Source organism: Hippoglossus stenolepis, chromosome 18 (genome assembly GCF_022539355.2).
Source record: "Hippoglossus stenolepis isolate QCI-W04-F060 chromosome 18, HSTE1.2, whole genome shotgun sequence".
Classification (NCBI taxonomy): Eukaryota; Metazoa; Chordata; class Actinopteri; order Pleuronectiformes; family Pleuronectidae; genus Hippoglossus; species Hippoglossus stenolepis.
Window position 1 is genome coordinate 20,412,476 of NC_061500.1, and position 21,372 is coordinate 20,433,847.

The 21,372-nt window shown below is 39.6% G+C and overlaps 1 protein-coding gene across 2 annotated transcripts; it reads right to left on the reverse strand.

The window, feature by feature from the left end:
* Positions 1–961: 961 nt before the first annotated feature.
* Positions 962–20,092, reverse strand: mapkap1 (MAPK associated protein 1). Of its 2 annotated transcripts, none has more exons than XM_035184661.2 (12): positions 19,968–20,092; positions 18,277–18,760; positions 15,225–15,314; positions 14,306–14,454; positions 13,004–13,176; positions 12,731–12,907; positions 11,418–11,527; positions 10,120–10,227; positions 4,902–5,042; positions 3,644–3,781; positions 2,608–2,705; positions 962–1,604 (listed from the first exon to the last, which is right to left on the reverse strand). In XM_035184661.2, exons 2-12 carry the CDS (start codon positions 18,548–18,550, stop codon positions 1,482–1,484), a joined length of 1,581 nt encoding a protein of 526 aa, XP_035040552.1. In that variant the 5' UTR covers positions 18,551–18,760; positions 19,968–20,092; the 3' UTR covers positions 962–1,481. The 2 variants fall into 2 exon arrangements, with proteins under 2 accessions (XP_035040552.1, XP_035040553.1); XM_035184662.2 differs by lacking the exon at positions 19,968–20,092 and adding an exon at positions 19,597–19,961.
* Positions 20,093–21,372: the final 1,280 nt, after the last annotated feature.

The window sequence follows — 21,372 nt, forward strand, 5'->3', positions numbered from 1 at the left end:
GACTCTGCTCAAATCCAAGACTCTATATAAGATGGACAACACATCTAAAATTCCTCCCAGTTCTGATAAAGAAATTTCCCTGGATATGAATGCTGGGGTAGGGGGTTGGCATAGGACAGGACTGTTTAGGGATAAGGAAAGTTCAGGTTAAGGAAAGTTAAAAGATATATTGATGAGGAAAACTTTGATTTCCCTCCTTAAGTGTTTACTCTCCTATACAGGTGGGCAAGGCTCACCATGACAATGGTGGTTTGTGCTTTAGCTGTGTATGTTCCTACACCTGTTTGGTGTGCAATTACCAAAAAGCTGCTAACTTTTAAATGAAAAAGCCTCAGACTATGTGCAGGGATAAAGGATAAAGCATTTAAACTAAGGCATTCAAACACCTTTCCTCACTAGGCAAACCCAGCTAGTCCACTAGTCCAGTCCTGTTAAATGTTTTAAAAACCCCATGGATAATTTTGGAGGCTGCAGTTTGTGGTGCTGTTACACTTAACAGCATTATACTGTTTTTATTATCTTGTTCACCTCATCTCCCTACTAATTCTACAAACATCCGTCTGTTTGTGAAGCACAGACCTTGTGAACCAGTCATCTTATTGGCCTCACTCTTTGTATATGGGGGGGGGGGGTGCAGTGTTAAACATGGTGCGATTTGGACACGTGATACGTTCAATATGAATAAAATAGAAGCTGGGATTTGTCGATGTAATTGACATTGTCGATCATTACAACAGCATGTTCACGTCACCGGGGGTGTGTTAACAACAACTGATTCTCCAGAGGTTAGCAGCTCTTTGAGCAGCGGCGGTGACACGGTCTCTGAGTCCCACAGCCGGTCTTATTCAAAAATGTTAATTTGCTGCAGGTCATGTTTACAGTTTCAAAAGCTGCAAACAGATTTATCACAGGCCAATCAACAGCCTTAATGTTAAGGAGTCAGACAGAAGGTACTCACCTGTTTGTTTTTTAGTCCAGACAGGGCTATTTCATCATTAGTATTTAATCTACTCAAGTTAAAATGCCAACTACAGTACATTAACAATGTGAAGCATTTTCTTTTTATATTGTGTAAAAAGATGCTGGAAGCTTGAGGCAAACATGTAGAAAACACGTAGCATGATTTGATGTAGCTTTGATTTGATTGTTGGGTGTACAAACCAACGTGTCCAAGCTCTACAAATCCATCCTGGAGGATAGATCAATTCAGAGGCAGTGAATAAAAAAGGAACTGATGGCAACATGACAACCAACATTTCCCACAAGTCTCTTTTTTACAATACAATTTAAACGAGAAAACACATTTGTTTTGACTTGTCTTCTCTCTTCCCTGGTGGAGTTTCAGCTGTGTTCCCTGCTCTCATCTCTTCTGTCTTGACTGTCCAGTCAGTCAGTCTCCAGTCCTGTTTAGCCTGATGCTGTCAGTGTATGAGACTATCATGTCTAACAGACAGACAGGTGGCTGAGCAGCTTAGGTCTGTCTACTGGCCAGTCTTCTTGTCCTTCTGGAAGCTGAAGCTGGTCCGGCGGCTCAGTTTCCGCTGCTTCTGAGCAAAGTAATCAGCCCGAGAGGTACTGGCACGCGACTCCAAGATATAGTTCACCTGATAATCAAAAACAAGAAAAATGTTGAGGTACCACATTCAGCTGCATGTATGACTTCCCCAGGCCTTGACCATAGATACAAAGACATTAAATCATCATCATGGTAACACACTGTAACTCACCATCATGTAGTAGTAAGAAGACAGAACAATCTCTATTAATACATCAACTAAAACTCATCCTGTGCACTGTCTGCAACAGTTGAGAATATAGCAGCTATTATTGTTATCAAATTTTAAAATACATACATAGTATGATATGCATTTATTTTGAAATGGTTCTTAACATGACTAATTGGCAAACTCTACATGATATCATGCATTCTGACCTCATTAAGGAGAGCGGGCTGCAAACACAAGACTGACATCTGACATATCCCTTTGTAGAGATCATGAGAATGAGAAGACATGTTCAGTAGCAAGTTTCAAACTATCTTTCTGCTGTCTCATCCTGGGTATTTTCTCAGACTTGACAAAGGTCTTGCAAAGATACAGTTGATATTATACAAGTGTTTTCACAGAACATACAGCACTGCAATAAAACAATAGTCTGGTAAAATGGAGATAGTTAATGCCGTGTTCCATTATACCTCGGAATTACTGACCCCTGAGTCGGAAGTTGCAACAGCCTGCGATTTCAAATTTCCCCTCTAATTTCGGTGTGATTTTGAATCCAGCCTTTAGATTAATGATTTTGGTTTCCATTGACCCTTCTTACATTATTTTGCTCTCAATGAATTACAAAATGTATATCAGTAAAGATTTTCAACAGGAATATTTTATTCATTGAGATCCTATGTGTGATTTAAGTGTTCCCTTAATTTTTTGGAGCAGTGTATGTTTCTCCTTCCACATTTGTAAAGACTGGTCTCATCATCTATTTACTGACAGGCTGTCAGGTCATCGTGTTCATCTGATCAGCTCTGTGCATGTCCCGGCATAATATTTGATTGAGAAACAACCAAGACAGACACCCTGGAATACAGACACAGTCAGAACTCACCTTTAGCACTATTTCATTGACAGTAGAAGCATCAGACTCAAAATAGAGGGGCTTGTAATCATGGTTGCTGAGATAAGTTAGCTTAAAAATTGCATGAGCTGTAAAACAGAGGAAAAACATTGATGAGACAGAGACTGACAACAGCAATAATGCACAGATCACAGCTATAACTTCTCCTGTCCATTTCTGCACATCTTTAGTCATGTTAGTTTGTGTGAACCATGTGTGAAACCATGAAAGTGTCTGAGAAGATAACAGGCTGCTGGATAGAGGCAGAAAAAAAGGGTAAATGATCCAAAACTATTTTTCATAAATGTTTAACAATTAAATGCTGAGTACCACAGAATGTAAGGAAAGCACTATAATACAAAAATGGAAAAATCTTTACATGACAAAAGAATCTTAGTGAAATTGTGACTGTCTGCTCTAATATTATCTTATGCAATATTCTTACACCCATATTTTAACTGATCTGTATCAATATTGTGTTTATCTTCTAGTTCTGCTAGCAGAGTGTTGGTGTAACTCTTTAAGCGCCATGTATGTAATGTGCTTAAGAGCGGTAGACCAAAGGCTTACAACTGCTTGATGTCCCACAACAAGCCTAAATCCCAAAGTGTGATAAATGTTTTACAACCCCAGCTACTCGGGAGTAGCAGACTTTTACTCTCAGGTAACATTACATCCAGCATTGAAACATTAAGTTAAAAATATCTTAATTGTAGAATGGTGACATTGACACTAGGGGGAGCACTAGCATCATCCCACAGCAGCCACAATGACGATGTGTCTGCAGACATTTTTGGTTTATCAGCTTTGTGAGTCAAGGGACGCTTATCTCAAAATGTCAGAAATCAACCCCATTAACTTCTGGCTGAGTTAGACTGAAAAGAATGAAAATTAAACATCTGCTATTGTGTGAGAATTGTGTGAAGTCCTTCTGCTGCATGAGAAAAGCTCATCAGCAATGGGTGATAATGTAAGTATGAATTGCTTTATATGTTAAGTTGAAGAAAATAAGCCATGGTACACTCACTGGGGCTTCTCTCCTCTACAAGGTCACAGGCACAGAGGTGGTCTGAGTCAATAGAGATGGGTTTCTGCCGTATCCAGAACTTAGTACTGGCCTTCTGATTGGTAACAGGATCAATCTCCACCTTCTCTCCTGAAATGCCTGAAGAAGCAATGGTATGTCAATTCATGAATAGACTAGAAAAGCTGCCCTGTACACCAGTGCAGTTTCAGTCAATACAATTAAAATACTATTTTTCCAGAGGCACATGAGGTCACTGTGACCTTTGACCACTGAAATCAGATTAGTTCATCTTTGAGTCCAAATGACAAAAAAAGAAGGCAGACTTCAGATATCATGCTCAAAAATATGGTCAAAAACATATTTTAAGGGGCCAACATGACCTTGACCTTCGACCATCCAAATCTAATCAGTTAATCCCTGAATCTAAATTGACATTTGTTCCAAATTTGAAAGCATTCTCTTTAGGCCTTATTAAGAAAAAAGGGGTTTTAAGGTCACAGTGACCGTCTAATCATTTCCTCCGTGAATCCGAGTGAAAATCTTTACCAAATTTGATCGTATTCCCTGGAGGTGTTCCTGAGATAACAAACTGACAACCTGAAAACAAAGCTTCTGGCTACTGGCTGAGGCATAAAAACACATGATAATCAATATTTTTATGATGCAACTCTAGGGATGACAATTTCAGTCAGTCCATCTACTGACAAATAGGGATGAGCATGAAATATATCCTTTCGAGATGAACACAAACACATAGAGCTGCTGGTAAACGGATAAAAACCAGGTGTCAAAAGGTAGCGTCTGTATGGGCTGTTCATCTTCCATTTCCTTCTCTGGAAAATGATAAAAACATTTGACTGTGAAAACTGGTTTGTCTGCTTCAGCGTAAGTAGCATGCCTAGTTACCAACTTTGTATTAAGCTACAATTTTAAACTCAAACTTTTATTTTTACCTAAAATATATTTGTCAAACTCATCAATTGGTTCAATTGCCAGCTGAGCATGACTGTTATGGATAAAAACTCAGACCTTATTATCAAATTAAGGCTAACTAGCATTCAACTAAAGACAGTTTGTGTCAAACCTCTTAATTCACTAACAAGCTGCAGCTAGAACATGCTCATTACGACCATCTGGAATCAAGGACTAATTGTTTCAAGAATTACCAAGAGTTTTTCCAATAAACATTATTTTGTGTAACTTCAAGAAACTGGAGAAAAATTATTACACAAATTATACAGCTTGCAGCAGTGTGTACCTAGCTGGACATCTGTGGTGAAGCGTAGCTTGTGGATCATACTGATCTTGAAGGACTTGTAGTGGTGACTGCTCAACATGTCTTGGACTGTGGTGATGTCAACAGGAGGGTCTTCCTCTGAACTCTCCTCTCCCCTAGAGCCTAGAGACAAAAGAAAAGCAAACTAAAATATTGCTACAAACAGAAATTCTGGGATGAAGCCCTAATCAGACACAAAAAAAAATACTCTTTCCAAAATATAGATGGGTTTAAGCACAAATCAGACAAAGAAAATCTTGTTGATAGCACTGCAGACTCATTCAACTAACACTAGACTCCATAGCGTCAACTACAAATTATTTTTATTAATTCATATTAACATGTAAAAGTCATTTTTTCTGAAAAAACCCTCACCTAAAGAAAGAAACTATAAAATGAATTAAAAACATTCTATTAAAGGTAAATCACTTATTTTTATCAATTGAAATTCAATCAAGAGTAAGCAACAATAACAATAACAGATTATTAATTCCATAATTTGCCATTCCATTGGGGCTACTAAGGGAACAAACAGTCCTTGCAGATGAGAGACCATCATCATGGATCAGCCCACTGTCTTCTCCACATGTTTGGTGACACCAATGGCTGCAGACGACAGGACAGACTCTTCTGTGGTTTTCGGATCCTCTCTGACCTAGAGAGCTAACTGATGTGCTAGTTACCTAACCAGACAATCAGTTTTAACAGACAGGGACAGACTGTATTTACCAGTAACTCCTGTCTGACAACTGCAGATCCTACGAAAAATATCTTTGGTTTATCTTTTTATTTTTACTTTTTAATTTCAGGAAGTCCCTTAATGCATATTTCCCCTATATAGAGAACTTAAATGACTGTCCCAGATTACCCAGAGAATGCTGTCCCACATTATCAATCATATTTGATAAAGTGGGACAGCTAAATAAACTAAAACACATTTTAAACTACTCAATGCATATTTTGTTGCTTGAAGACATCAACAATTATGAACATGTCTTATTAATGATTTATAACCTTAACATTAACCGTGTCAGAATCCTATTTCATTGACCCTATCATGCAATTCCAAGGGGGAGCTTCTAATTGACACGTTCCCTGTCCCTTTCTGTGATATCAACCGCATGAAGTCATGTGATTCAGTCACATGACGTCTAATTTTAAACCTAAAGTCTTGTTGACTAGATTTTTCCCCACATAACCTAATGTCCCAGATTACCCAAAGTGACCCTAGAAAATTAGCTCCTTGGTATAATTGTTGGAAATTTAAATTGTGCAGAAGACCTTCAAACGCACAAGGGACATTCACAATCTTGTCTTTTATTCTGAAACAAAAAAGCTACTCAAAGCAATTCTGTCCTTAATAAATTGTACTTTACTGAATACAATCAATCTATCACTATTATCAGGCATGAACCACAATCCTTTAAGCTAGCCATACTTATACCTCTTCTAAAAAAAAGAAAACAAACAATCTGGACCCAGAGGTTTTAGCCAACTACAGACCAATATCTAACCTCCCCATTCTTTCTACAATCCTTGAGTTGTCGCTAATCAGCAGGTTTGAGAGCTCATTACAGCACAGAGACAACTTTGACACAAATCACAAATGACCCTATAACTTCAGTTTAAGGCAGAGGTCTCAAACTCCTCAAACTCGTGGAGTTTAGTGCGAATGCTACCTGCCTGATATCCAAGGAAAAAGTCGCTGTTCTAATATAATCTCAAGCGTCACTACTTTACTAAACACGGCGAACATTACAAGAAGTACCAGGGAGATGAGGAAAAAACGAGCCTCACAACTAGAGAGAGGATTAACGTCTCAGCAAGGTTTTTTCTGCAAAGCAATGAAGGATGCTGATGCTGCGGTTGAAGCAAGTTACGTGGTGAGTGAATTAATCGCCAAAGCGTGGAAGCCATTCATCGAAGGGCAGTTTCTTAAGGACTGCATGTTGCAAGTTGCTGATATTCTATGTCCAGAAAAGAAGAGCTTGTTCAATAATATCTTTCCATCAGCAAATACAGTGGCGGAGCGGATTAACGAGTTATCAAGTAACATATATGAACAGTTATGCGACAAAGCCCGATGCTTCAACGCATTTTCTGTGGTGCTTGACGAAAGTACAGACCAAACCTACAACACTCATCTGGCCATTTTCATCAGAGGTATTAATGAGGAATTCGAGATGACAGAGGAGTTGCTGAGTTTGTGTCCAATGCACGGCTGTACCACAGCCAGGGATATATTTTAGCAGTTGTGTGGCGCGATTGAGTGGGCTGGTTTGCAGTGGAACAAACTGGTGGGCATAACCACTGATGAGGAAAATGTGGATCCAGCAGTTGTCACTGCCAGTTCCGTGTCTTTTTAGAAGAAATTGAGTCAGAATATGGTGATGTACTATATTTATGTTCCTGAACTTGACGATCCACAATGGGTCATGGATCTTGCATTTTGAGTGGACATAACACAGGAGCTGAACATCTTTAAACTAAAGCTGCAGGATCCTGGTCAGCTCATCACAGCAGCTTATGAAAGTGTAAAAGCCTTCTCCACAAAAGTAAGTGTGGAAAACCCAGCTGTCTGCAAAAACCTCAGTCATTTCAGTGTGCAGATCCTCTTGTGGAAGAGGGCACAGCATTCTCTGGTGATGGATAAGTTTCTGCTATTGAAAACCTACAGCAGGAGTTTGATGAGTGTCCGCTGACTTCAAGGCACACCGTGACACTTTCCAGATGTTTGCAGACCCCTTTTCAGCTGATGTGGAGAGTGTTCCAAGTGTGTTGCAAATGGAACTTATAGACTTGCATTGCAACAGTGAGCTAAAAACTAAATTTAGTCTGTTTGGAAGCACATATCTGTGTGAGAAACTGTTTTCAACAATGTACTTTAATAAATGCAAGTACAGGTCCAGGCTTACTGATGCCCACCTTGAAGCTGTACTCAGGGAATCATCTCTGACCTCCATCAGGGCAAATGTGGCTCAGCTGTGGGAGCAGACGCGCTGCTGGTGTCTGGCAAGACATAAATGCATTTTGGGATTTCATCTGTTAGCACAGTGCAAGGCTTTGTGTCATTTTTATGAAAAAAACATTTGCACTAACTGTTAAAAAATGTGGATGTTTGCATTTTATTTATTAAGTATGACCAAAATATGAGTAGACGCAATGTCAGGTGTCTTGGAAGACAAAAAATACAAATCTATTCAGGGATGTCATTTCGATAATTCAGTAAGTGCAAGGTTTCAGTTTAAGTTACTTTCTATCACTTACTAAGGGTAAGGAAAAAAAAGAATTGCACTTACTATTTAAGACAGATGTTCTAATTTTGCATAATTTTCTGTTTAATAGAAATTAAAATGTTCAGTTTTAGAAATATTGCACTTTCTTGTACTCCTTGAACATTGAAGTGGCCCTCCCTTGAGATGACACTACCATTAGTGGCCCCAAGCTTATTTGAGTTTGAGACCTCTGGTTTAAGGGGATCAATGGTGTTCATTTGACAGGAATCAAACCGGGATCAACCCGCGGTCAATTATATTGTATTAGCTTCACTACACTGGCTTGCTGTTAAATTTAGAAGAGAATTTATAATTCTCCTCCTCACCTCCAAAGCCCTTAATGATGACACCATCATACCTTTAAGAGCTCATACTACCATATCACCCCACTAGAGCACAGCACTCCCAGAATTAAAAAAGTAGAGTAGGAGCCAGAGCTTTCAGTTATCAAGCTCCTCTCCTGTGGAATCATCTCCCACTTTCAGTTAATGAGGGGAACCTTCCTTTTTGATAAAGCTTACAATAAGAGCTCTTTCAGGTCTGCCTTGGACCAGCTTTTAGTTATGCTGCTATAGTCTTAGATTGTCGGAAGACACATGGGAGATTATTTTTCTTCTTCTCCCTCTTTATCACATGAATGTCTCATCATTACATTTTTCTGACCACAATTCTTGACCTTTGATGACCTGCCTCACAGCAGATGCACTAGGTATCAGTCTCTGTAAAAGAGCCACATATCCGTGCTAGCCTCCTCCACAAGGACCTTTAAAGAGGCCCCTGTTGAAATAGGCCCTTGTTCTGTGTATTATCTCCTCTTAAGACACACACACACACATACCCATCTGCTTTTCACACAAACACATTACCTCTTCACCATTTTTGCATATAACAGCATGCCTGCGGGTGTTTTCTTTGTCTTTCACATCTTCAAACTCTCCTAAGAGGTAAAACCACTATTTAAACAGTTACATCTACAACCACTGTTTGCTGAAGTAAAGCTGATGAAGTGTAACCAGTTGTAGCTCATCACTGAGAAGAAAAGACAGATGTGTTAGTGCATGGGTCGGCAACCCGCGGCTCCGGACCCGCATGCGGCTCTTCAGCCCCTCTGCAGTGGCTCCCTGTACAGTGTTGTGTTCAAGGAACGCATTCATATTTTTCGTGAGCGATGAACTTAACGATTCAGTTTTCATATGACGAATGTTTACTTTCATTTTTTCATCATAATTGTATCAGGCCTTCATGTGAAATACCAGAAGCGAAAGAAAATGTGTGTGTGTGTGTGTGTGTGTGCTGCCAGACAGTACACACACACACACACACACACACAGGCCCCGGGGTTCCAACCCCCCGCCCCCACTCACAGCGACCTGATCAGCACATGAAGTAACTTAATGTTTGATCCGGAGTTTATGAGACTGCATTTAAACATCATTAAAAATGACTCTTCAACATTTTGTGCTCAGTACAACACGAGACGTGACGCTCAGCCAGGACTCGGTGTTAAAATGAGGAGCGACACGCAGACATGATCCGACACCATCGATTCATAACCAAACATATGATCGTAAGTTTGTCACCTAAATCATCCCAATAAAAAAAATAGAACAAATGAACGTAAACTAGTTCAATTTTGAAATCGTGAACTTAGTTGAAAATTGTAAAAAATGAACTATGAACGTGAACTAGTTATTTTTCATCTGCATGAACTGAACTTTGAACTCGTCCTTATTAAGTGTGAACTGGCACAGCACTGAGTATTACTATATATATATATATAACACTTTATAAACTGTTATCAAATATGTTTTGTAGCTCCAGACAAATTTTATTGGGTGGAAGAGGGGGCAAAATGGCTCTTTTGATAGTAAAGGTTGCCGACCCCTGTGTTAGAGGAACCCAGCTGGCCTACTGGGATTACGTACTGTTTTCTCTGACAAGGCAAAACTCCAGGGTGCTTTGACTCTCCAGTGTCAAGTCCAGGTCTACTGCGACGTTCGGCTCTGTCTGCTTCTCTAGGCGATACATGGGCCCTGTTGGAGAATGATGGAGTCAGAAAACAGCAACAGAACTCAGCTTTTTTTAAATTGAACTTTTTTCCAGCGCTATCAGTAATAATAAGGTTGCACTCTTGTACTTAGGCTAAATGGTTAGTTAGTTTCCAACCTGTCTGACTGACTGTTGACCAGTCAAGCTCTTTTTTAACAGATTGACAGACAAACCTTTAAAACTTTGTAGACAGGTTAAACACAAATTCACAACTCTACTAATTTGGTTCCAGAGAACCAAAATGGAATTAAGTCCTTGGCCTTGTTTTTTTTAACAATTGTGTATATGGAAACTGTCATATACACTCAAGGTTTAGAGCTCATCACAGCAAAGACAGCTTTGTAAATCATAAATGTCCTTCTTTTTGCTACAGATAAAGGGTTTGACTTTTTTCCTAGTCTTATTAGATTTCAGTGCATCATTTGACACATCTTACCACAGATCCTGGAACATTTAATTGGCATTGAAGGAACCACCCTTAGCCGGGTTGAAGGTGTAGCACATCTAATATTGAAGTTTCATATTGTAACAAACTTACTACCCCTCACTTCATCCCCTCCCTTTTCAAAGTGTGAAGGAGAACTACGGTGGCCTTCCTGCTTCAAATGTCAACGACTACATTGAGCAGTCTTCTCTCAAAAGATGAGGTAGAGGTTTCGATGGATATATTTAGGAATGTTATTTCTCTATTTAGTGTAGTTGATAATTTACATGAGGAAACGTTGTTTCTGCCTTGTGATAGGGCTTTTTTTTTTAGTAATGTTAGGTAGCTGTTTGAATAACAGTTTTTCTGGTGTAGGACCCTCTAACCCCTGCCAGCCATCATGTACTTTATTTTCAAAGACATAAGCCCCCATATCTGCAAAGGGTGATGGTTGGGTGGTTTATGGCAGCAAATGCAACTTCAGTTTGGTATCTCACAGAAAAAGGTGTTAATTCCAAGATAAACTTCTTTTTTTATTATTATTTGTGCTCCACAGTGTACATGCTTGTGCCTAAATGCAAAGTACCAGTGTGCAAAATGAGACAGGACCAAACTAACTAAATACATATATTGACTTACTCAATGTACTTACTCAATGAAAAAGAAGAACCAACATTTAACCCTACTGTTCTGGCTTTGGCATTATGGTCACATTCAAGGAAGAGGGCAGGACATCTTATGCATAATTACCTGAGCCTTTCTGTGAGCCTTTCCTCTTCTTGAGTGCTTTCTGGAGAATTTCCTTCATAGTTACCTTCAAACTGTCCACAGGGATCAGAGAAAAACCATGAGCAGCATTTCTAAAATGGAAATAGTAGAAAAGGTTAAGGGTGTTTTTGTTGTGGATGGGCATTTCAGCCTAAAAACAATAGATTAATGTATAAAATATATATAACCTATTCAACCATTATACATTCAACAAATACAAAACACACTGAAGAATCATTCCTTGTCAAAACATCACACTTCGACTGTTCTGTCACAAACATTAATAAAACTTGTCATCAAAACATCCAGAGTTTGGTCTTTAAGTTGTTGCTGAGATATCATTATCTGAAATACATGCAAATTTGCCAGCATCAAAAGGTTACATCGTGGTTGCATATGATAACCAGAATGGCCCAACAGTCCCCTTATGAAACCACATTTAAAATCACTAGATTTGCACAAACCAATAAATATCAGTCCCCTAAATTAGCCATTTTTTCCCTCAACATCCAGGCATTATTTTTTGAGAAAGCGAGGAAAATGTTCAAAAACTCCACAGTCACGCATGGATCACAGTGTACATTTAGGCTAAATCTATGGTGTAAATGACACTGTTTCGAGTTGAATTTGAATTCCGGGGCTTACAGACACTTGGATGACACCACAGGAGCAGTATGGAGGCAACGCTGTCCACCCCTGAAACTGTGGGACTTTAAGGGACTTAAACACCTCAACCTCCCCTCCATCAGCATAGTGGTGCGTAGATAGTGAATTTTCATTTTTGGTTGAACTGTGCCTTTAACATGTGCCTGATCATGCAGTTCAAATGATGTGATGCCAGTTATGATATCTCAGCAATGACTCAAAAACCAAAGAGGAAACTTTCTGAATGTGTACATTTTTTTTTTGCAATTCAACCTTAGTTGTTATGATCACCCATAATTCTTTATTTTTATATCGGGGAAAGCATAGTGTTTAAAATATAGGTTGAATATAGAGCAGGAAAATAGCTTTAATACGACACGACAACAATTTATCTGTGACCTGAATTAAGGGAGATATGGCTAGTCAAAATCACAGAACCCCAAAACCAAAAAAAAAGCTTAAACTTTGTTAGCCAAAATCTCCCTTAACTGCTATCGGAGAAACCAGAGTTTTTGGTTCCATGGGCTTCCTATTTCACCAAATGAGTGTGATGATTAAACATTAAATAACACTTAAATACAACAGTTACACAACTGTTCTGGACTCTTCTCTCTCCTCTAAACCAGCCATGGCACATATGTACTCCTTACATTCTGACAAACAGCGACTGTCTGGATATGAGACCAGGAGAGGAGTATTTTTCCACCAAGGCCAACGTGCTGAAACCAAACTTGTGGATTGGCTCATTGGAGTCAAGTGGAGGGAAGTCAGTGTCCACCTCACCATCATCCTCTGCAATGTGGAGACAGTAGGCGTTCACATTCTCACTGTGGAGAGATGTGACAAACAAGTGCAGAGAGTGACTGAAGTGTTACATAGAAAGCAATATTTAATGAAACTGCTGTTAACATGTTTTCCCTCACTTGAGTTTGGGTTCTCGTCCCTCGCTTGTGTACTGCCAACAGATGAGCCCGATGAGGTCATGGACACGGGCATTTGCGATGGTCACCACGGTCATTGGATGTACTTTCTCTTGAGCCATCTGCATTGAAAGGTAGACGTCGATCTTTTTTGTAGCTGTTGTGCCAATATGGCCCTAAAACATGAAGTGATGAAAGAAAATTATGAAGAGGAAATACTTAGAAATGCCTTTGCCAACCAGTGTAGTTTCAGTCTACAGAATTTGTTTCCCCAAGACTTATATGAGGTCACCTAGACCTTTACCTGCTATGACCCTGCAATTTTCTAAAAATAATTCCAATAATTTATCTTTGAGTCCAAGTGACAACTAGTCATACTTAATTTCCAAAAGGCAGACTTGAGATGTCATGTTCAAACGGCCAAAAACACATTTTGAGTCTAAGGCCCTGTTCAGACCCGGAATAACATCCATCCTGAGATATCCAATTTCATGTGGACAGCGTTACTTTCCCTTTTTAAGTTCATACCTGGCATTAAAATACATCCCCAATATGTCTCCTGTGACCACTAGTGATCATATCTCACTTTTCCTCTCTATACAAATAATCACGACTGTCACGTTTGTTCACAAAGACCAAATGAAGTTGTTTTCACACAATGTGAGTTTAGAGACGTGTCCAACAACGTTTGTGTGTGTGTGTCTGTGTGCGTGCCATGCATGTGTGTTTTTGAGTGTTTGTGATGCAGGAGAGAAGTAGAGCAAGCGAGCCAGGAGGGGCTGATTGAATTGATGCTTTGCATAGATCTACAATGATGAAAGATTTTAGCCATTTGACAAAGAAAATTAAAATAATTATGTGTTGGTCAATGGTCAACATATGGTCTCAGAGAAACGCAAACAATTGTGGTGGGTCAGAGGCCATCAACTGAATAGGCGGTCATTCATATTTGGCCCAGGATGGATTTGAGTTCACACAGTGAATAAAATGTGACGACAAACGTCTCAGACCACCTCAGAATGCGTTTTTTGGGATTGATCTCAGGGTGCATTCGGGTGCGTTTCAGACTTGGACTTAGCATTGACCACTTGTTGTTTTCATGTTAATAGCAGGTCTGAACAGGGTCTAGGGGAAAGTTTCTGCCAATTTGAAAGTATTCTCTTGAGGCATTCTAAAGATATGGTGTTCCCGAGGCAAAAGAGAGCTTTGTGAGGTCATAGTGACCTTGACCTTTGTACCAAATTTGAAGAAATTCCCTCACGTCATTCTTGAGGCACAGTGTTGTATAAATGTAGAATAATTCACCTTGCCATCAAATTTGGAGTACTCGTTGAAGGGGTTGTTGAGCTGCTGGGGACACTGCTCCAATCGCAGTGAAAGGGTGGATTTAGTACCTGTTAACCGCGGCCTGTCTTTGAAGTCACGTTTTTCAAACACAGACCCCAGATCTTCCACTGGACACAAGTCATTAAAGGAAAAAAAAAACATAATGTTGTAAAACCTTGATTTGATCAAAACCAGGGATAGAATATTGGAGAAAGTGCAGCATATTTCATTTCACAAGCAAGTGTTAAGCAGTTGTGACTACTGTAGTTCTTTTTTTTTTTAAACAGGTAAAATTATCTGATCTTCTCTGTAAACCAAATTTATTATTAGCTTATGAAAACAATTTGCTTTGGCCAATTTTTTTCCAGTTGTTTTCCTTTTGCTACAAGCATGCATATTAATCCAGTTCATCATCGCAGATCACTTTTTTTCCTCCTTTTGGTCCCTTTAGCAGGTTCCAATCCCCAGGTTCGGAACCACTGACATTTGGTACTGATCAAGAAGTTTAATTTGGTTTCAAAGTATTTCACATAATTACAGTGCTGTGAAAAAGTATTTGACCCATGCCTGCTTTCTTCTATTTTTAGATTTAGGTTAGATTGATTGAATGATAATTTAAAACCTGCATTTTGTGTTTACTTATACTGTCTTTATCTTTTATTAAAATGAGTTGGATGATCTGAAACATTGAAATTTTACAAAAAAATCTAAAATAGAAGAAATCAGGGGCGGGACACTTTTCTTTTATTTATATTTAGTGTTTGCCACTTACAAACTCACTCCACAAAGAAACATCAGTAAGTGCAAAGTAACAGGTTGTGTTTTACTACAAAATTGCCACGAGTGCTTTGACATTTTATAATCTTAATATGGACTTAAACATTTTACAAAATCATACCTGACTGGGATGATGCCCTCTCTTTCCACTGAATGTTTTTACATTTGATTTGGTTCTGCCGTTCTTTCCTTAGCCTTTCAAGTCTTTGGGCTGAAAAGAAAGAACAACTTTAACCTTCCTGTTATATGCAAACAAGTCAATGTCGCTACAAACCTATAAAAAAAATAGAGATCAAGCACACAATAAAAATATCAGCGATCTGTACATCTTGGTTTAATGTTTTTTCTTATACTGGGATTTTGAGAGCAATACCAGAGGAAAAGGTAGATTTCTAAACACCTGCCGTGTGAAGTGTGATACTCTCACTGACATGACCCATGCTATAAAAACAGTCTCACACAAATACTGTGTGACACATAAAGAGGAACAGCATATAAAACTTATATACTTTGCTATAGTTTTGTTCATCCCTTTGATCTTACCAGCAGCCCCCGGTTTGTCACGGCTGTCTTGTTGAGGTCCTGATGAGACAGCCACCACAGGTCAGTCTGAAAGTCTCAAGTATTGTCGCTTTCTAACCACAACACATTACCACTACCAGCACTCCACCAAACTGAATAGAAAAGTCAAGAGAGCCAAAAGGAGAGATTGTGTCTACCTTTGGACTCCCTCTATCACCCAACCAACATTTTACTTTCCAGATAAACAGCTGAATGTAGCTTCACACTCTTTAGTTGATTGAAACTCACTATACTCAGATTTTACAACACAACAGATAACATACCCATTTCCCAACAGAAACACAGTATATTATATGTATTTGATGACTGCTTTAATGATTTAATGCTGATTAGGACACCAAACCTTTGTTACTGAAAATCAAAAGAACTCAATACTGTCATAAAGTGGCTACTGCTGACTTACAACTGTGGCTCAACAGTTATAGACAAATCAGAACTGAAGTAATTAGATATGTTGCCTTTATAAAAACAACATGTGTTTTTGTACTGGAGAAAAGTGACAAGTAAATATGTCCCAGGACTTGAATGGTAGTGAATATTTATATATTGTTTATGTGGTGCCTTTTTGGCAACCCCCTTTGGTATTCTGGTGTAAAATTGTCTGCCTACATGATTAGGACTGCTGCTGCCACATCAAAAACCACTAAACTGAAAGTAGATGAAGGAGTGGTAAAAACTGATCACCACAAGACAATAACCAATAAAAAAAGTGCCAAAACTGTCACAGCCAAACCCAAATCATAAAGTTTAGAGGGAAACACAAATAAAATGGGAAGGACAGATCAAACTAGAAAGGCACTCGGAAATATGCTACAACTGTGCTGCATACAGTCTTAGGCCGGATATATACTTGCTGTTAACTACGCATACGTGTGCGCATGATGGCTGCCTCGCGTATCCTGCATCCATTTGTGCACGTCCTCAGAAATTAACACTATGCATACACCAGATGCAATATGCACTTGACCGTTAGGGGCAGTGTAGCGGTCGTATTATGGAATGTGTGGTGTATCATCCGTGGGCTAATCTGTCAGAGCAAATTATCAAAGGTCCTGACGAACATTCGAAAATACTGGTGGTGTTTTTCATCGTCGATTTCACGCATTGGCAGAACGAGAGAAACATACTCGCCATTGTCAGACCGTGATTGATTTAAGGGCCTTACAGACCATCTACGATGGCGCCGCTGTCTCTTTTTCTGCAGTGATCTCAGAATGAACAAAATAGTAACCTCCTCAAGTGTTGCCATGTTTATTGTTTACATCATGCAAATCCGGAAGTTCTATACGGTCTGATTTCTCCGGTGGGCCCTCTCGAGGTATCCTCCGGTAACACGCAAGTATGTGAACAACTACCTTCACGGTGCAGTCAGTTGTCTACGCAAATGCGTGTTTAAAAAGTATATGTCCGGCCTTAGTCTTTCAATTCACCTGAGATGGAAGTTGATACCAGGTCTTAACAGGGCAAATGAGTTCAGTGAACTTCAGTGGCTAAGCCCAGTCACCAGACGTAAACCCAGTCGAACACCCACCTCTGACCTGGTATTAAAATCCATCCTGAGAGATCTGATCGCAAGTGCAGCTGAGTTCGTCTGTTCACACCTGGCATTAAAATGCATCCTAAATTTGTCTCCTGTGACCACTGATTGGATCTCACTTCCTCTTATTTGTTTGGAAATATCATTATGTTGTTAGTTTTACCAAGTCTGAGTATATACACTGTAGATGTGTCTGGGTTTGGGTTTGTGTCCCCACCTTACTATAGCTTCTTCCAGATATGCACTGAATACAACAGTTCCTCTGTATTTTCTCCAGGGGAAGTGCGTGTGTGAATGCAAATGTCCAAGTGAGACATGTCTGCAGACTTCTCCGCCTGGTCCCCTAGTATAATGTCCATAGAAATCCAGAGGAAGTCGATGTGAGACACAGCAGGGGATCCCCCCGGGGGATTCACCATGAGCAATTGTGGTGGGGAGGGGTCAATGACGCTTCTAACATGCGACAAACGCAAAAATCCTCAGCGAAAGTGGCATTGTCAATCATGACAACAGGGCATTCAAAACAACCGGCAAAGACAACTGATTCTCCAGTTCAGGGTTGTGCATACTGAGTCCAGCTTATTGAATAAACAGGTGAACCGCTCTATGTGCAGCAGCGATAGTTCAGTTTCAGGGTTGTGCAGCCCGAGTCCCGCAGCTGGTCTTTACCTGCCACTTTTCAGTTACTGCAGGTCACTTGTGATCTTCACTTTTTCACTCAATGACACAACCATAAAATAACGATCTGACATTGACTGTTGATTTACGAAGTATACTGGCATACATAAAGACCTGAATCAATATGAACGACAATGAGAATTCCCAAAATGACCTGCAATGTAACCCCATGCCTTTTACCTGCACAACAAGAAATTTGAATTGCACACACAATTTGACACGAGCCTCAGTAAACCACTAGCCCCGATTAGACACACAAACCCTCTTCAAACAACAAAATAGGCTCTGAGGCTGCTCCTTTCATAAAGACAGAAGGGAACTGTGCTTGACCGAAAGCCTGCACAGCTGAGCAGCAAGAGCCAGGAGATGGGCTTACCTGTGTTAGAACGCCGACGGATACCAAAGTCCCAGCTGGAGGTGATGTCCATGGACTGGGAAAGGTCACAAGCATGATTATCCGTCACACTGCTGCCCTCTTCACTCAGGGAGCCTGACCCACAGCTGCTGCCAGGTACCAGAGCCAGCTGGCACTTCTCCAGATCCACATCCTGGTCTATTAGTACCATCTCACACATTCCTGTATCATCACTGGTAACATGGGACTGTCTGATGTGGGCCAGAATAATGGCTGGATTGTCCAAGAAAGCCATTTCCTTTGCTTTTAGTGTGGCTAATAGCTTTGGGTGTTTTCTCTTTGTCTGCCTGTCTTGTCTGATACCCCAGAAGATCACTTTAACTTCCTCTCAGTGTCTCTTGGAGAGTGTTAAAGCAGTGGCTGATGACAAGTGGAGGGGTGTCATCTTCTCCATCTCCTTCTCCTGATTATTCTCTGTGCTCTAAAGGAAGAAAGGTTCCAGTGCCTGTTTGGAGCAAGTTAAAGGTTATTCCACGGCTGCAGCTTGAGAAACAACCAAATTGGTTTGCAAAGTAAGTGCATTTACATTTCCTGCTCTATGGTTCTAAAACTTAGTTAGTTAAGGTACAACAGAAGTAAAGTAGAGCCTGATGACCCAGTCCTACAGTCTGAATATATAGCACAGGTCCATTATGTATTATAACGTGTTTAAGTGAGAGCATTTGACTGCATTATACATCATCTGCCATTTAACAATTTGCGTCAACATAGTAGATAATGTCACTAGCAAGGGCCATATACGGGTTAATGTGGACAAGCGTCTCTGAACAAATGATGTTTGTGTTGACACAATATTGATATTTTGTCAAAGACTGCGTGGGTTAAAAACTAAACAAAAAAGGACCTTATTTCAAAATGCAGTTGTTTTACTGTCCTGAATATTTACACTGTGAACAAAAGGTTGTTTATCGTTGCAACAAGGTGGTGAGAAGCGTGAGCAATGACAAATCGAGACCAGTACGTGGTGTCTGAGGTTCCACCGTTAGTGTTTAAAATGCAGGACGATAGCACACGTTAACGCAAGGACTTCTTCTGACGTTAGCAAACAAACACCAGATGGCCAACACTGTATTGTTGCAATCAGTATTTGTAATGTGTGCGTGGCGTTATTAAATATTTAAAAGGTGATCTTTACCAAAAGGCTTCTCCATATGCAGCTAATGCTACACTAATGCTAAGCTGCGGTGTGATGACAAGTTTGTGCAGTCACATGAGACAAACCATTGCATATTGACAGTGTCCTGATCAGCGTTACAAAAGGAAGAAGTGGTTTGTATTTACCTGGGGAGTCTTTGATATCGATACCCTAGATACGTAGTGATTGTTCCCAGTAGCTAGTTTGACGTAAGCTGTGGAAGCTATTGTGTTTCCTAGCTTTACTGAAACTAACAAACTTGCAGTCGAAAAAGGTCCTGTACCTAAACCAAGTCGCCCTTCACACGGTTAATGTGGCAACATAGATATACAAGTGGTAACTATTCACACTGCAAAAGCATTAATCCGCAAAATGCGATGAAAACTGCATCGATTGTTCTCGTTAGCTTGTAAGCTTGTTTAGGCTAAAATCACTGACGCTGTCTCTAGTTAGCTGTGCTGTAGTAGTTAACTACTACCAAACCAGAAAGAGTACTTAGTACATGACGGCGTCCCACCTTCAAAAGCTCCATCCGAAGAAACATTTTACCCAAACACCCAATTTTATACTCTTTCTATTTTTTTCTTCTTCTTCTTCTTCTTCTTGGATTTGACGGAAAGGTGCAAGGGCGTATTGCTGCCATCTACTGTTTGTTATCTGTGCTCCTTTTGACCGTTATTCATATGTGTTTATATTGTCCAATACTGTGTAGATAGTCCATCAGTTTCTTCACAACTGAGTTTAAAACTAAAATCCTTAGGGCTTTGATTTTGTTCTGTTTTCGAGAATACACAGACATCCAACCACAACAGGTCCAGCATATTTTTGGTGGACCAGTTAAAAAAATATAAAAAAAGAATACAAAAAAATATTAAACATTTTGGGCCCTAATGTGTTTGCTGTCTTATGTCTTTAGTCTAATGTATACATGCTAATTTAAAGATATTTATGTATATTTTATATAATTTGATATACTTATGTAATTGTAATATAAATAAATATAAATGTAAATATAACAAATTCATATATAAAGTTATTAAAAGTACACATAAACATGTTTATATTACCAAGCACAAATTAGACTTACAATACAGTATTAAACATGTTTTAAATAACAAAATACATACAAATTAATCAATGTTCACTTCATGACTACGGCCTTGGCTAGTATCAACAAGTATTGGCTCAAGTTTTGCGTCTGTCTTTGTTATCCATTAACCTGTGTCCCTGCCTGAGTCAAGTAACTAACCAGTCCGCAGGTGGTTTGTCTGCCTGTCCGCTCCCTACCTGAATCCTGCCTGAAACCCTACCTGAAACCCTACCTGAAACCCTACCTGAATCCTGCTTGAATCCTGCCTGAATCCTGCTTGAATCCTACCTGAATCCTGCTTGAATCCTGACTGCCTGTTTTCCCGTCAAACGTTCTGTGGAATCCACCTGGCTTCAACAACAGCCATGCCGATGAGCTCTGCCACACCATGGGCCACGCCACGCCTACTACGTCGTCCGCAACTGAGATCTTAACAGTCACTGTAAAACAGACCTTAAATAATTACTTTTAACCCTAAACACTGACAATAGAACTGCCCTGAGTAATCCAATATATGTCGTTTTTAAAGCCGGTCGGCTTGCTCTCCACACACTGCCTCTCAAACATCTTTCAATATTCAACACTTTACATTTTTTAACCATTTTTTCAATTTGAATCGTCAAAGCAAAATTGTTCTCGAACCAGATGCCCAAAAACATTGCACCTTCTCTGAGCTCTCTCCATAAAGTTTAATGTTAATTCTGATCCCAAATTCTCCTTTTTATAAAACAAACTCTTTAAAATCAACACAGAAAATCTAAATCCCCACTTAATTGCCCAGGTTTTTCCTTGGCATATTGCTTCTTTTATTTTGTATTCAACACTATTCCAT